General features: G+C 35.3%; 1 protein-coding gene across 7 annotated transcripts in view; it reads left to right on the forward strand.

Moving 5' to 3' along the window:
* Nucleotides 1-14,445, forward strand: part of tgo (Aryl hydrocarbon receptor nuclear translocator homolog tgo) — a 40,876-nt gene that overhangs the window by 8,968 nt on the left and 17,463 nt on the right. For 5 of the 7 annotated variants that reach the window (XM_087405196.1, XM_087405194.1, XM_087405193.1 and 2 more), the window contains one exon: nt 11,528-11,607. In XM_087405196.1, coding sequence (XP_087261322.1) covers nt 11,528-11,607 — 80 coding nt within the window. Of the gene's footprint in view, nt 1-11,527; nt 11,609-14,445 lie in introns of all 7 variants that reach the window. The other 2 variants (XM_087405197.1, XM_011066645.2) reach the window with 1 other exon arrangement.

The following is a 14,445-nucleotide window of genomic DNA, read 5'->3' on the forward strand; positions in this document are numbered from 1 at the left end:
TCTCTCTCCAGGGAGGTGTGCGGTTGAAGTGAGAATTTTCAATGGATTCATACCTCGTCCTGACGCTCGATCCGAATTATCTTATTAGATACCGAATCAGCGTTGAATTTTTTCTTAAAAAACGTAACGTAAGGATTCGTGAAGGGTCGAAAGAAAACGCGAAAGTAAACGCTTTTGGTAGACTTTGCTGTACAAATGATTCTTATTTTAGAATTAACTGTTAAATTATCACTTAACTTGATATTCCGAAGAATATGTTTATTAGGTACATAAATATTCTTTTTTTTTTATACTATTGCGAATTTTTCGGAATTTTAACGAAAGATGATACGTACGTGCTCCTTTTTTTAGCTTCTTAGTATTTATATTTTCCAACGATAAAAAACGTTGTATAGTAAGATAATACAATGCGATCTCCTTGATGCAAGCTTGAACTGCATTTTTAATCGAATTTGCATCGCTCGTTTCTTGCAGTGTACTCCGCACATAAAGATTGACACGTGTATCTTGTATAAAAAAAACTTTTCGCGCGCAGCCTTGAAAGAAGCGATACTTGGGTACAGTCATCGAAACAACGATAACAATAATCTCTCGGAACCATAACGAAACTCGTGGCGAGACGATATTATGAGAAGGATACTCATAATTATAGTCCTAGGCACGTGCGACGCGATAAGCCCAGATATCTAAAAATATATATTAACAAAAATGTCGTCGCGCGATAGGCGCGAATTTTATCGATAATTGCGATGGACGCTTTATAATGTGACCGATAGATTTTATTGATAGATAAAACAAGATTAATTAGCGAGATTAAAAACTTCGTCTATATTAAAGGCTACATAGACGCTTTGCTGGAGAGTGGTAGCAGGAGTTTTTACGATGCAAATGTAATCCAAATAGCATTCGCATAATTGGAACGTATGTTAAAATGATTACTGCGCACAATTAACATCGAACAGCAACGGAGGGGGCGTGCATTTGATATGTGCATCCTTGCACGCACACGCTAATGCAAAACAAAGTACGTTTACGGGCGGCTCTGAATCTGCAACCGTGAAGGACAAATGCGAGCTCGGCTTTAAATAAAAATATTATTAAAATTACACATTAAAAGCTAATTTGAAAACAATGAATAAATGAAACGAAATATGTCTCTTTCTGTTGATGTCTTATTGTTAATAATTGATGTGTGTATGTCAAACGATATATATACTTTAAAAAATATCAGTGTGAATTGAACACCTCTGGTGTGAATTTAACACCCAATCGGTGTCTATATAATTCTCATTGTGTTAATATTAACATCAACATGATGTGAATTTCAAACCTCTGGTGCTTATATCATGGTGTGGATTTAAAACTCGTGGTGTTAAATCCATCTTATTTGTGTCAATTTTAACACCAACACTGTGAGAACCATATAAGACACCGCTATTTTTTAGAGTGTATTTTCAAGTGTGTTCTATTAAATTTAAATATAGATTTTTAAATTAAAATAATATAGAAAGGTTTTTCCGTTATTTACCGATTAAAAAAAAAATCGCTCTTTATACTGTATATATTTGCAGCAATATCCTTATCATATTTTCTAAAACTCCATTGAAAATAATGATCGTCAATAAAGAAGAATCTCTGATGAGTATAATTAAAAACCGGTATGCGTGTAATTTTTTTCGATCGAGCGCTGCTGCCGCTGTTGTTACAAAAGCGAAAGAAGTCTCGCGATGGGCGGCGCGCAACTTTACTTCCTCGAACGCTAATGAGGTGTTACGCAGTAGCGCATTGCTGCGCGTTCGATTCGCTCATCCTCGTACGGGCCCGAGGTGCGACGCACTGTGTGCCACAGGGGCAAACAAACTGCCGTCGATCGCTGAAGCGCGCGAACTAATGCGAAGAGCTTAGCGCCGCGCGTGCGGATGGTGCACTCACGTGCAGACGCAGGCACGCGGCAAAACCCGCTCGCAGCGGAATTCGTCACGTAGCGGAGATTTGCGGCCGGCCCGGTCCAACGCAAATCCACGTGACCGATTACCAGATCATTACGTTACGCAATAACGTCGTTTCCTGAATCCCGCCGCCTTTGCGCCTGCAGACTCAGCAAGTTGGCGAATTCCATTGTGCGCAAAAAAAAAAAAAAAAAAAAAAAGAACGCGCGCCAAATTCTATATATCTGTGTGGATAATTCAGGATAATTCAGAAAGAGTCATTTAAAAAATTAGGGAAGATTAAAAAGAGAAACGTCGTTAGGGAAATGTGTTAGACTCTCTCGTGTATGCTTTATTATATTTTTTGAAACTTTGACATTTAATTTGAAAAATTGAATGTGTTGTGAAAAGAATCCTGATTAAATTTCGTTCAATTTTTAGTTAACAAAAATAACTAATCGAACTATAATTATTCGAATGATTAGTGACGTCAGTGCGATTGAGTGAGGGATAAGTAAGCATACAATTATTCGCCTGTGATTATCGGCGTTACATTCGTCCTCATGCGAACATATTTTTCCGCAAGCTTCTGCCGTGAGAGTCGTTGAACCGGATGGCTTGACGCCGAGGAAAGTGTGTTTCGAGATTGAAGCGCATGTATTATTTTCATTCATAATTAAGACCCTGTTAGTAACGCTCCGTAAGCGCGGAACAGCCCGTGATGCATATTTATGTCATACACGATCGACATGCATCTGGACGCACCGTGCGCACATAAAGGAACTGTTGAATGAATCTTTGCCAGAAAAAAAAAACAAACTGAGGGCAAGAAGTTGGAATTCTTTGCTTTTCACTATCGAAATTATTGTAACAGAAATGAATTAACATTCAATAATTTGTAAATTTGTCTAGTTTTCTTAATAGATATAAATTGAAAACATAATATAATTAGATATAAAATAAAACTTGGAACTCTTTTCTTTTTTTAAAAATCACAATAACGCTTAAATTATAAACGCAGTAAATAAAGAAACAGATAGCCACACGTAGGATTTCAATAGCGAAAGTCATATATGTAAAACATGCCTAATTGTTAAAATGTAAATTTATAAACGCAGCCAGCTTCAGTATGTAAAATATATAAATATAAAAAGTAATCAAATAACAGGAACGATAAATCAATCGTGTTACAATTATCAATCACGATTTGTTATAATATAATTCTTAGATTATGGACAAAATTAGAATTATTATGTAGTCAAATCCACAGTTTGTAGTTGTCAATGATAATACAATATGTTGATGTAAGATGTAAAATTTGTAAGAAACTCGGAATTATAATCAAAAGATCCACAAATTAATTCGGCAAAATGAAAATGTTTCTCAAAATCTAATTTAATTTAATCTAATTTAATCTTCTTTATATTAGGTCAATATGTTAACAATCATGTGATCACAGAATTTCTTTTCTTTCTCTTATATTATCTATCCATTACAAAAAAAATAAGAGAAAAAAGAATCTTATTTTTGGTCAAAAAACAGATTTTGATGCTTAATAATAATATTTATATGTAACTTTGTAAATATATTTATTTTTCAGTTTTATAAACTGTATATCGATTCGATTTGTCGGACTTGAAATGTAATTATAAACTGAAGTTATAATAGAAATATCGCAAAGTTTATAGAATTTTCTTTCTCTTGTATTATTATCTATTCATAACAAAAAGAAGGATCCTATTTTTGATCAAAGCGGATTTTGATGCTTAATAATAATATTCACGTAAATTTACAAATGTATTTATTTTTCAGTTTATAAACTGCACATAGTCATTGATTCGATTTGTCAGACTTGAAATGTAATTATAAACTGAAGTTTATTACTAGAGTTTATTTCTAGTTTAGACTAAAAATATTATTTCAAAGTGTATAGAAAAATATATTTGCTTTGAATATTATCAAACACAAGATTCTTCGACCGAGAATAAAATTCTTTCTTTTATTTGATTTATTCTTGTCAGTATAATTTTTATTTATAGTTATTATCTAGTATTCTATGGTATAGATATTTGTAAATAAATAATACAAAAATACGAAGCGATAAATATAACATGAAAAAATGGATGTCCAGTACGGAAGGAAGGTAGATGGAAAGCAGTCAGTTGTACTGTTCGTTGTACGCACAAAAGTACTAAACGACGTGCGCAATTAAGTCGATTTCTTGTTTCCTCTTCCTTGTGCGTCGATTCGCGTGACTTTCCGCTCTAGGCGAACTACCCGCCTTAGACAATAAGAATTTTCTCAGGCGTGAAAATGGTCGAGTTTCTGATCCGTTCCATTCGGGCGTGTGTTGGAACAAAGTCGAGCAGAATCTTAACATCATTCACCTATATATTACTCGATGCAATAAAAGAATTTTATGAATTAATGCAAAGAATAACACTGCAATGAAATTGCACGGAAAAACAATGATAAATTTATGAGGGATCCACATATCCATATGGCGTCTACAATGAAATTTTAAGGCTTAAAACGTAACTTTTAAACTCTAACCCATAAGAAATTGACCAATTATAATCAGATATGAGGAAAATACTTGACTGTGATTGATCAATTTCTTATGGCTTAGTGTTTAAAACTTAAGTAGTTTTACGCCTTAAAATCTCATTGTTTATATCATTTAGAGATTTAAAGCAGCAAAATTTTAAATGCGAGGTCGACAATCTATCTACAGAAATTGTCGATTTCGTAGTTCAATTCCTGTGCTATCAGAGATAATGTCAAGATATCAAAAATCACAGAAACACAAAGATTTATCGTGTCAAAGATGCATGATATCAAGAATCTATAAAAATATTCAAGATTCAATGAAACAATAAATCCAAGACTATTGTGTGATATCAATCATTATCTCTGATACTAAGAATTTATCTCGACATAATATTATAAGCGTGCGTGTAACAAACGATTAACAAAGAAACGCGTGTAACAAAGAAACTTGGAAATTATCTAATAGATAAGAAAAAAAAATGAATTGAAGGCAAATTAAAATTCTTTGCTTTCCACCATCGGAATCATCAACATAACAGAAACTAATCAACATCTCAAATGAGATCCAAATTGATAACAAACTGTACATAAGAGAGATTTATCTTATGAAAAATTATGTGATAAATCAAATTTTATCAACAAAATTGAATTTTCTTTATATATTGTATATCACAGAAGTTTTGCATTTGATCTAAAATAACCAAATCACTTTGCGCGTTTATCAATGATTCTTTACGTCTATATATCCGTATGTACGAATTCCCGATCCATAACAATATATTTCTTCCCCGAGATCGAATCGATCACGTGATGCCTCGGGCATTCAGATCGATGAACGTCCAACGATGGTGTGTCTCGTAATGCCGATCGACTATCTAACACCTAAGCGGCTATAGGTGACGTAATTTTTTCATTACGAGAACGGTAATGCCGGCGGTCAGGCTCGCATATTAAGGGGAAAACAGCGTGGCTATTGGTGGGCCTCGCGCATTGCCGCCGCAACGAGGGGCGGTCCATCGTTCTTCGACTCCGCGACTCTTATCCGTTCTCCAGCGACCTTATTGGTCACCACCTCCTCGATCGTTCCTGCCGACTCTCGTCGTCACCGATCACCGTGACGATTTTCCATGGCCCGCGATCGATCGGGATGCATCCGTGCTCTCGTATTACCGAGATCTTCCTCTTCTTTTCTCATCTTTTTCTTTCGTTGCTCGCTGAAAATGCCCGGCGATCCTTCTCTGAATTGGACGCGTGAAACTCGGCAGATTTATAAAATAAACGAAAATGGTTCTTCCGTGTTTTCTGTTTACGTTGATATATATTCGAGTTTGCAAATCGAGGTGACAAATTGAGAAAAATGGCACGATTAAATGAAGTACTTTGGAAATATTTATGTTGTATAACTGGAAAATTATGAATTATATTATCTTAACGATTTAATTAATAGATATCTATGTATTAAAATATGTACTTAAATATTTAATATTATTTTATCTTGTTGTAACAAATACAGTATTTTTTTTTAGGAAGTACTCGGACATACGTTAAGCACCGTGCAAAAAGAGTAGATGTATAACACGGATCTTAAGGAATAGCGAATATAAATGTAAGAATATGATCGTGGACGAAAGAGAGTGGGTAGGGGAAACGAAAGGGTCAAGTCGTGACTTCGGCGCCATACGGAAAAATGCAAAAAGGTGCCACCGTAAACTGGACACGTCACACGAATTCCTCTTCTTTTTCTTCTTCGAGCATCGAATTTCTTTTTTTCTGGCTGGCTCTTTAAATTCTCAGAAGAAAGGTGCAAAACTGACGACAGAGCTCGAAAAGATGTGCATCTTTATTTGACGATCCAAGTATCCATTTTTTTTTATAATTTGTATTTTTACAGATTAACATATATATCTTTCTTTAACGCGATTAATAATTGATAACTAACAATTAAGTTGAATTTGTGTTTTTGTATTATATTTGAAGTGATTAATAATTTCATAATTATAATCAATTCATAATTTTTTTTGCATTCTTATTACATAATATTTATTATTTTTTTAATAATTATTGACCAATTTTCATTGTCAGTTTCATTTATTAAATATTTCATAAATATACGTGCTATTATTATAGAATTATCTTAATCATTCACATATAACATTTTACCGCTATATAAAATATATAGAATATATATATAATGTTATATTAAATGCACACGTAATTATCAATCTTGGATTAAAAAAAAGGGACTTAAGAAAAATTAATATCAGTTACGTTTCGTTATGACAAATTGCTCGAACATTCACAGGCTATCTCACTAAATTATTAACTCATTATACCTAAACGGAAATGCATCGTAGCTATACCGCGTGCGTGTATCGCAGTACTAGGTACATATGTCCGCTCTCTCAGGCGACGGTATACCTTATTCCCGCACAACACGGCTACATTAAAAGATACGACAGTTTACGACGGTATCCCGATAGCAAAGATAACGATCGCCGTGTACACCTAAGTATCGGCGCTTTTGTTCCCACGGTTTTCGCGACGTATACAAATTATCGGGCGTTCCGGGGCGCATATACGAAGAAATAGAGCGGGGGGGGGGGAGCTGCCTCGACCCCTCTCTCCCGATCCCGTTGCGAATTTACTTATATATTGCACATGGAGAGTATAAGACAAGAGAGAAAGGAAGAGAGAGAGAGAGAGAGAGAGAGAGAGCAACCGTAACTGAGCACCGTGTCTGTTCGGTTCTTCAATCGGCACCGCCGAAATTCCGAACTGGGCTGCCCAAATCGCCTCTGTGTCAAGGGTCAAACTACCGTAATGGTAGAGCGGCATCAAAGCCATGTTCTTCTCTCTCGGATTTGCGTCCAATTTCAGAAGCGCATTTCCCGATGTATCTATATACGTAATTTTTCAATTTTGAAAAATATTCTGTAAAAATTAAGTTACCAGTAGATTACAATTTAACACGTTGTATGTACAATTTTTACGTTGCTGAAGCTTCATTCAATAGTTTAATGTCAATAATATAAATTATACATATTAAAATATCAAAATAATTCCATACTTATATTCTTATTCTCGCAAAATTACAGAAAAATATACATATGTAATGCTGAAATTAGTGCCGAAATTTTTCTCAAGTCAAGATTTGCTCTCTTCGTAATTGCAGAAAAGTAATTAGTAAAATTTTCTGATCAGCAATCACTAACATTATGTATATATTTTCTGATATAACACGCAATCATAGAATGTTGAACGTGACATTTAATTATAAATCAATTCTTGCATTACGTTCTATACAAGAAAATATATGTCAAATATTCATATATTAGAAACTTTATATCGCTGACAATATAATGATCAAGGCATGACAGATACCTTTTCGTAAAGGTTAAATAAGGATTTGACGCAATCTTAGTTGTAAACCGTTAAAGTAAACCGTTTCAAACAGAATGTAATTTTTTTTTCATTTTTTTAAAATTGTAATTATATTCTCAAGATTATTTTAATATTATATAGCACGCATACAGATTAAGTATCGAGAAACTAGATTTCTCGTTCGTCATAAATAAATCCCGGTGGATAGAGTCGCTAAACCTACTGCGCGAGATTTTCTATTTGCGAAACATCTATTAAGTCGACGTAATACTGCGCTGCGCATCATTATGCGCTTCATACATCTCCCTGTCACACATTTATCTCTCTCTCGCCTTCGGCTGCCTTTTTCCCCATAATTTTCACTTTATCGTTGCTCTACTCCGGATACTTTCATCTAGAAGGACAGAAAGGGAGGGGATCGGAATTTATAGCTTCATTTTCCTCATATTCGTTTATGATGTAAGTTAAGGATTTTATACATACAGCGGATGAGGATTAAATAAAATCTGATGCATGGAATCCATAGTATTCGTTTAACAGATGAAAATATCAAAGATTTTAATACAAAAATAAATACAATTAAAATATAATTAAAAAATAACGAACGAGACATCTTACAGAAGAATCGTCGAAACTGCACCTCCGACAGTTATATGCGGAAATCATAGCTTCACTCTTCAATTCATAGCGAACGTTCACGATCGATTTACATAGACCACTTCTTTTCTTCTTCTAAAACTTCAGCATACCCCTGAGGCTTTGCCCGCCCGCTGCGAATACTTCTCGACGTCGTCGACTTCATCGCTTGCGAAGCACGCATACGCGTCCGTTAAGTCGACGTAATACCGCGGGGCGCATCATTATGTACTCCATAAGTCTCCGTAACTCCCTCTCCTCCCTCATTTCTCTCTCTCTCTCTCTCTCTCTCTCACTCACTCATTCCTCTCGCTCTCTTGCGAAAAGGAAGAGGAGCAGGAAAAAAGGAACGCGGAGAACGTGGGGACTAAGGGAACCAAGAAGGTTCCCGCGCAAGGAAGATGAAGGAGAGGGAGCAAAGGAATAAAGGAGTGGGGAGGCTTTCTCTCTCTCTCAACCCCCCTCGAGCTCTCGCGATACCCGGATACACTCGCTGCCAGGCCCTACACCATCCCTACCTCGGGTCTGTTGGGTCCTACGGACTTTGCGACGGGGAAACGTAAGAGGGAGGGGAGGGGGGGGAGGAGGGCAAAGAGGCCGTACACCGTCTCTTCAACGCGACGTTCACCGGTGAGCGAACCTCGCGGAGGGATACGAGCGCGGGGTAGGGCGAAGTAGAGGGTCAGCGGGTAGAAGGGTGCTGGTAAGTAAAGGGGTCTCGCTTTTTCGCTCAGGGTCAGAATCGTACATCACCCGCGCGGACGCTGTGCAATACAGACTGACGATCGGCCGGATTTCTGCGCGCGAGCGTGGAGTCTGCTCTCGCAATGAGAGCATAATTTTCTATCGCGTTCGGTAGAGAGACGGTACACACGCTCTCCTACGCCGGTAATGAGACGATCGGTGACGGATTTATCGGTGCTATCCTCATCCCTCTTCTCTCCCACTGTTCCTCCGAAAGCGACTCGTAGACGCTGTCGCTCCCGGGCTTCGGTGAATTCAACGCTATAATCGATCGATAGCGACGTGATAATCGCATATCTCATTTCGATCTTTTCAAGGATTAAATATATAATAATATATACTAACCTGATGAATAATTATATTTGATAAACATCATATCATACGTTTATATATCGTATTTTCATATAATTATTCTATATAATCATCAGTTTATATAGAATTATGAATTACGATCAATTAAGGATGTTTTATACGTATTTTCAAAATGATAAAATTATGAAAAAATGAGTAATAGTTTATTCTAAATTACGTTTAAAAATAATATGACAAATTTGGTAACGGTTTACTATCTGCGTCAGTTAATGCATAAATTATTTTAAATAGTACACGAAGAGAATTTTTTCTTAGAGTTTACCTTGTAAATATGATAATCGGACAACATTGTATTTCAAAGAATTTTTTAATGTAAATCTCTCTCATTCATTAATAAAACTACCATAAAGTATGAAAATAATAATTTGATTAATTTTACTGAAGTGCATGATAAAAATCTTTAAAATATAATATTGTATTGTATTATAATTACCATATTTTCAGAGAGAGGGTAAATTTTAAAAGAAAATTATCTCCGTATAGTATTTTTTAAAACTGTGCTCTAATAAAAATGTATGAAATGTAATATAAAATAAATGATAAAAATCTCAATTCTTTAATATAAGTACATAATATATTCAAGATTATTTATTTATAGAGTTACATTACGATGCATGAAATTGTTGTCCAGTAAATAAAATATTTATTTATTCTATATCTTTGTAACTAATCAGTAAGTCGCAATGAAACCTTGCATAAATTACTTTGAATATTTAAAGAACTTATTTTAAAAATTTAAATTTTTGTTATCATTTTTAAAATTTTAATTTTTAATAATAAATAAAATAAATAAACGACAAAAATGTATTATTGAATAAAACGTAATCTTATTCACATAACTTTCATATGTATATAATTTATTTGAAGTAAGTATTAAATATAATACATCTCCAAATTTAATTTTTATTTATTCTTTGCAGGGAATGTGATACATCTTTAAAGAGATAGTTTACGAAAAGAATGAATTTGCTGAAATATCTAAAAATTTAACTGTAAATATATACTTAAAGATAATTTTGTTAGACCATGAAAATAATTAGGCTGATGTATGATGAGCAAAAAGTTTTGGCATTCTAGTAACCAGTTTGAGTGTCTAATTTTATTATTTTGCTGATCCAACAAATTTATTTTCAAATCTATATCTAGATAAACTTTCAGCAAAATTGTTCTTTGCATATAGAATCTCTTTGCATAATGATAAGTTATAACAGAATGAAATAGTCGATTATTATTTTTTTCTTCGAAAATTCATGTTAATCATTATAGTCCAATAATAACTTTATATTATGGAACGAACAATTACGGATTAAGAAAGATAAAGTTTCTTTACGATATATTATAAAGGAAAGATAATCAGTGCTCTTGTGTTTAAAATATTTTATTAATGATTATAACGATTCAATGATAGCTTGAATGAAAAAGTCGGAATGAATGAGTATGAATATCGTGCATCATATTCTTGTCGTCACTTATTGTTATGAGCGTTCTAGATTTAAAGGAAGGAGAAAGGCCGTCGACAATCCTGCCAGTGACCAATTTTGGAACGTACGGTCACGTTTGGCTGTCCGGAAGCGATTACACTTTACGTATCGGTGACGCGACGCACGCGGAATTTCTATTATTTGTTCCTTTCGGGTGCTGAACTTGGCTATCCACATCCATTTATCCTTAACAGATTGGTACCTAAAAAAAAAATACATTCTTTTATACGTTTATTTAATTTAACCTGTTTTCAGGTATCAATAATTGTCATAGGACAGTATTCCATGGAACATTTAAATAATGAAACGAAATTAAAACAGTAAACTGATTTATTAAATTAATTTATTGTTAAAATAACCAATATCTTGATACAAGATTTGATAAACAAGAACTTGTCATTACACGAACTAATGCACTTTTGATTTATTTTGCAGATCTGATGAAGATGATCCGAGTGGCTGTAAATATAGGAGACTGGACGATGACAACGTCCAGGACAAGGAGAGGTTTGCCAGGTGAGTGTTAGGCTTAGTTTAACGACTAAATTACTAATAATATGACGATTTCATATTGTAATAATATAACTAATATTTTAACCGAACAATTGCGCTTCTGCCAATGTATTTTCAATCAAATTTTCAATCCGATTTTACAATTTCTTTTTACTACCATTTTCAGTTCAACTGAGCTCGATTATGTTAGTCGAACATTTATGAAAGCTTGAAGCGCAGACACTTTTCTTTCTCTTTCTTGACCGTCTCTCTTTGACGTTTGTTAATTCGTTTCACGAAACCATGGCTCAATATGTTTCACTGGTACACCCTGTACATACGCCTTCTTCAAGTACGAGAAGGTACATACATACCTACATAATACCGGGCAATGTGAGGAGCCGATAGCGGAATGGGAAGCCCTCGAGGCTGCTCCAGCGTGGGAACATAAGGTACTTATACTCGCGCTGGAGTGCGCGTCCTTCAAGTCCGTGTACAACGAAAGAGACACGGTACTTTGATTCCCTTCCGAGATATTTCGGCTGGCACGGGCATTAAATTCGCCGGACAAAAGCCGGAAAATAATGTACAACGTGAGACGCATAACTTACATATAAAATATGGCTGCTCTCCCCCAGACGCCGTGAATAAAAATCTACATGAATCAAAATTCTCGAGAAATTTTCTACATCCAGTGTATACAATTACGCATGTCACAGACAAACGTTGCGTGTCTCTTTTCAACAGATTCTTCAATGATATATATATTTTTTTAATTAAAATTTTATGTCAGTCTTAATCTAACGTCAGTAATAAAGAGCAGAGCTTTAATTTGATTATTCAAAATACTCGATTTTCTAATTTATTGTTTAACGTCAATGTGAACAAACAGATCACGTGTTTACTTTTGTTCATCAATTAAAAATGAAAATAAATCCATAACCTAGCCGACGTAATCGAATAAAGATGATCTATCTCGATTGATTGACTTATCAATAGAAGAAAGGTAAAAAAGAGGTTCGGAGGTTGAACCTACCGCGTGTAACATTGATCAGTCGTGACTCAGCCCGCTGCTTTGTGTAACGTATGATGTTACGTCTCTATTAAGCCTGGTCCACGGAAGATGCTTCCCTACCTGATATAATCACGGTGTAAAGCCGATCATAGGTAACGTATTCGAAAAATCGAGTATACGTATAAACGCGATTCCATACGAATGCAGTCATACTCAATGCACGTAGAACGTTAATTCGCGCATTGTCTTGTTATTCACATCATTAAAATTAAATAAAATAACGAAATCACGATAGGCAGTAAACCGAATGAGATAAAATTATAGGGAACTCTTGATCTTTCTTTAAAATGAAACAGAAACTCTGTAATCAAAATTAAGGAATCTTAATGTTGTGTTAACTTTATACACGCAAAATTATATTAGATTTGGTTATGCATATCAAACTGTTGAAACGAAAATCATTGCATATTACATTTTTCTTCTTACTTTTCTTTTTGTATATTATCTAGAGATGCAGGGAGCTCGTCAGTTTTCAACACGCGTTATTACATATATGGTCACACTTACATCCATATAAATTTCGCGTTTGTGTTCTTCAACGCATGCTACAGTTTCGCTGTATATATGTTTGAAGCCACTCACAAGATGTAACAAAGTTACATTCCTCTTTCTGTTTTTCTGCAACTAGAAGATGCAATCATCTTTCGTTTCACTGAACGAGATTAAAATGCTGCATCTCTCTTTCTCTCTCTATCTCTCTCTCTCTCCCCCCCCTCCCTCTCTTTTATGATTTTTATTTACTATACATAGTACATACCTGCAAAATGATAGCATGGAATTGCTCGCGAGCGTTCCTCGCGTTACTCGATCTGACTATTTGTTCATAGCAGAGGGTTAGCTAGGAATTTCTCGCATCTCGTTAACTTCGTGCACGCAATAAGAAATCGCATGATTTACTTATTCCATACTACATCTTACATCGTTTTTGTTTTTTTTACTCCGATATCATCTAAAGATGCACACATATTGCTCAAAACGCTTGTGTACGTCATATTTCTTAAAAATCATTATTAATTTTATTTCATTGAAGAAAGCTTTATTACATCTTTTCGTCTATGAAACCATAATACTAAGCCAAATAAAATAGTTTAATTTTTAGTGATCGTCTAATTTAAATTTAAAAAGTTTCACTTTAATTCAGTCAATTGCCTCGAAAAAAGAGATGCGCTCTGTTATTTTTTAACGCCGGCCAATCTGAAGACTGACTGTCGATCCGCCATAATAGCAATAACGATATCTTATCCATGGTCTCTCATCGCGTGCCGCCACGGGTGGGTCCGTGGCGGTTCACCTGCAATTCTGTATCCGCGCTGTCGTTTCGCAGGTATATACGGCGGTACCGCGAAAGACTACGCGGACTCCGCGGCAAAGACCGACCGGCAACATTCTGATGTCGCGCGCGCTCTCTCTCTCTCTCTCTCTTTCTTTCTTTCTCTCCTATTCTTCCCCCCTTTGTCCCTCTCCCTTTCTCGCCTCCGGTCCTCTCTGGAGAACCTCACTTTTAAGTTAATAACGCAATTACTGCCTCCTGCCGCAAGACGCGCGCGCCTCTCCTTGCCGCCTGTCCGTAACTTCTCTCTTTCTCTTAGGTCTTTTCTCGTTTTCCTCTCTTTTCTCCTCCCACTTTTGATTTCCTCATCTTCGCATTTTCTCGGCGTAATGCAGACGTCGGCACTTTTGGTGCCGCGAAATAATTTTGTCGCATGCCGGTGGTTGCCCAGAATGGAGTCTCGCCCCTTCTTTTTTGCCTTTTCTTAGCTTCTTCTTACAATAGTGATCTACTTCC

Source organism: Acromyrmex echinatior, chromosome 4, assembly GCF_024713525.1.
Source record: "Acromyrmex echinatior isolate Ae372 chromosome 4, ASM2471352v2, whole genome shotgun sequence".
Classification (NCBI taxonomy): domain Eukaryota; kingdom Metazoa; phylum Arthropoda; class Insecta; order Hymenoptera; family Formicidae; genus Acromyrmex; species Acromyrmex echinatior.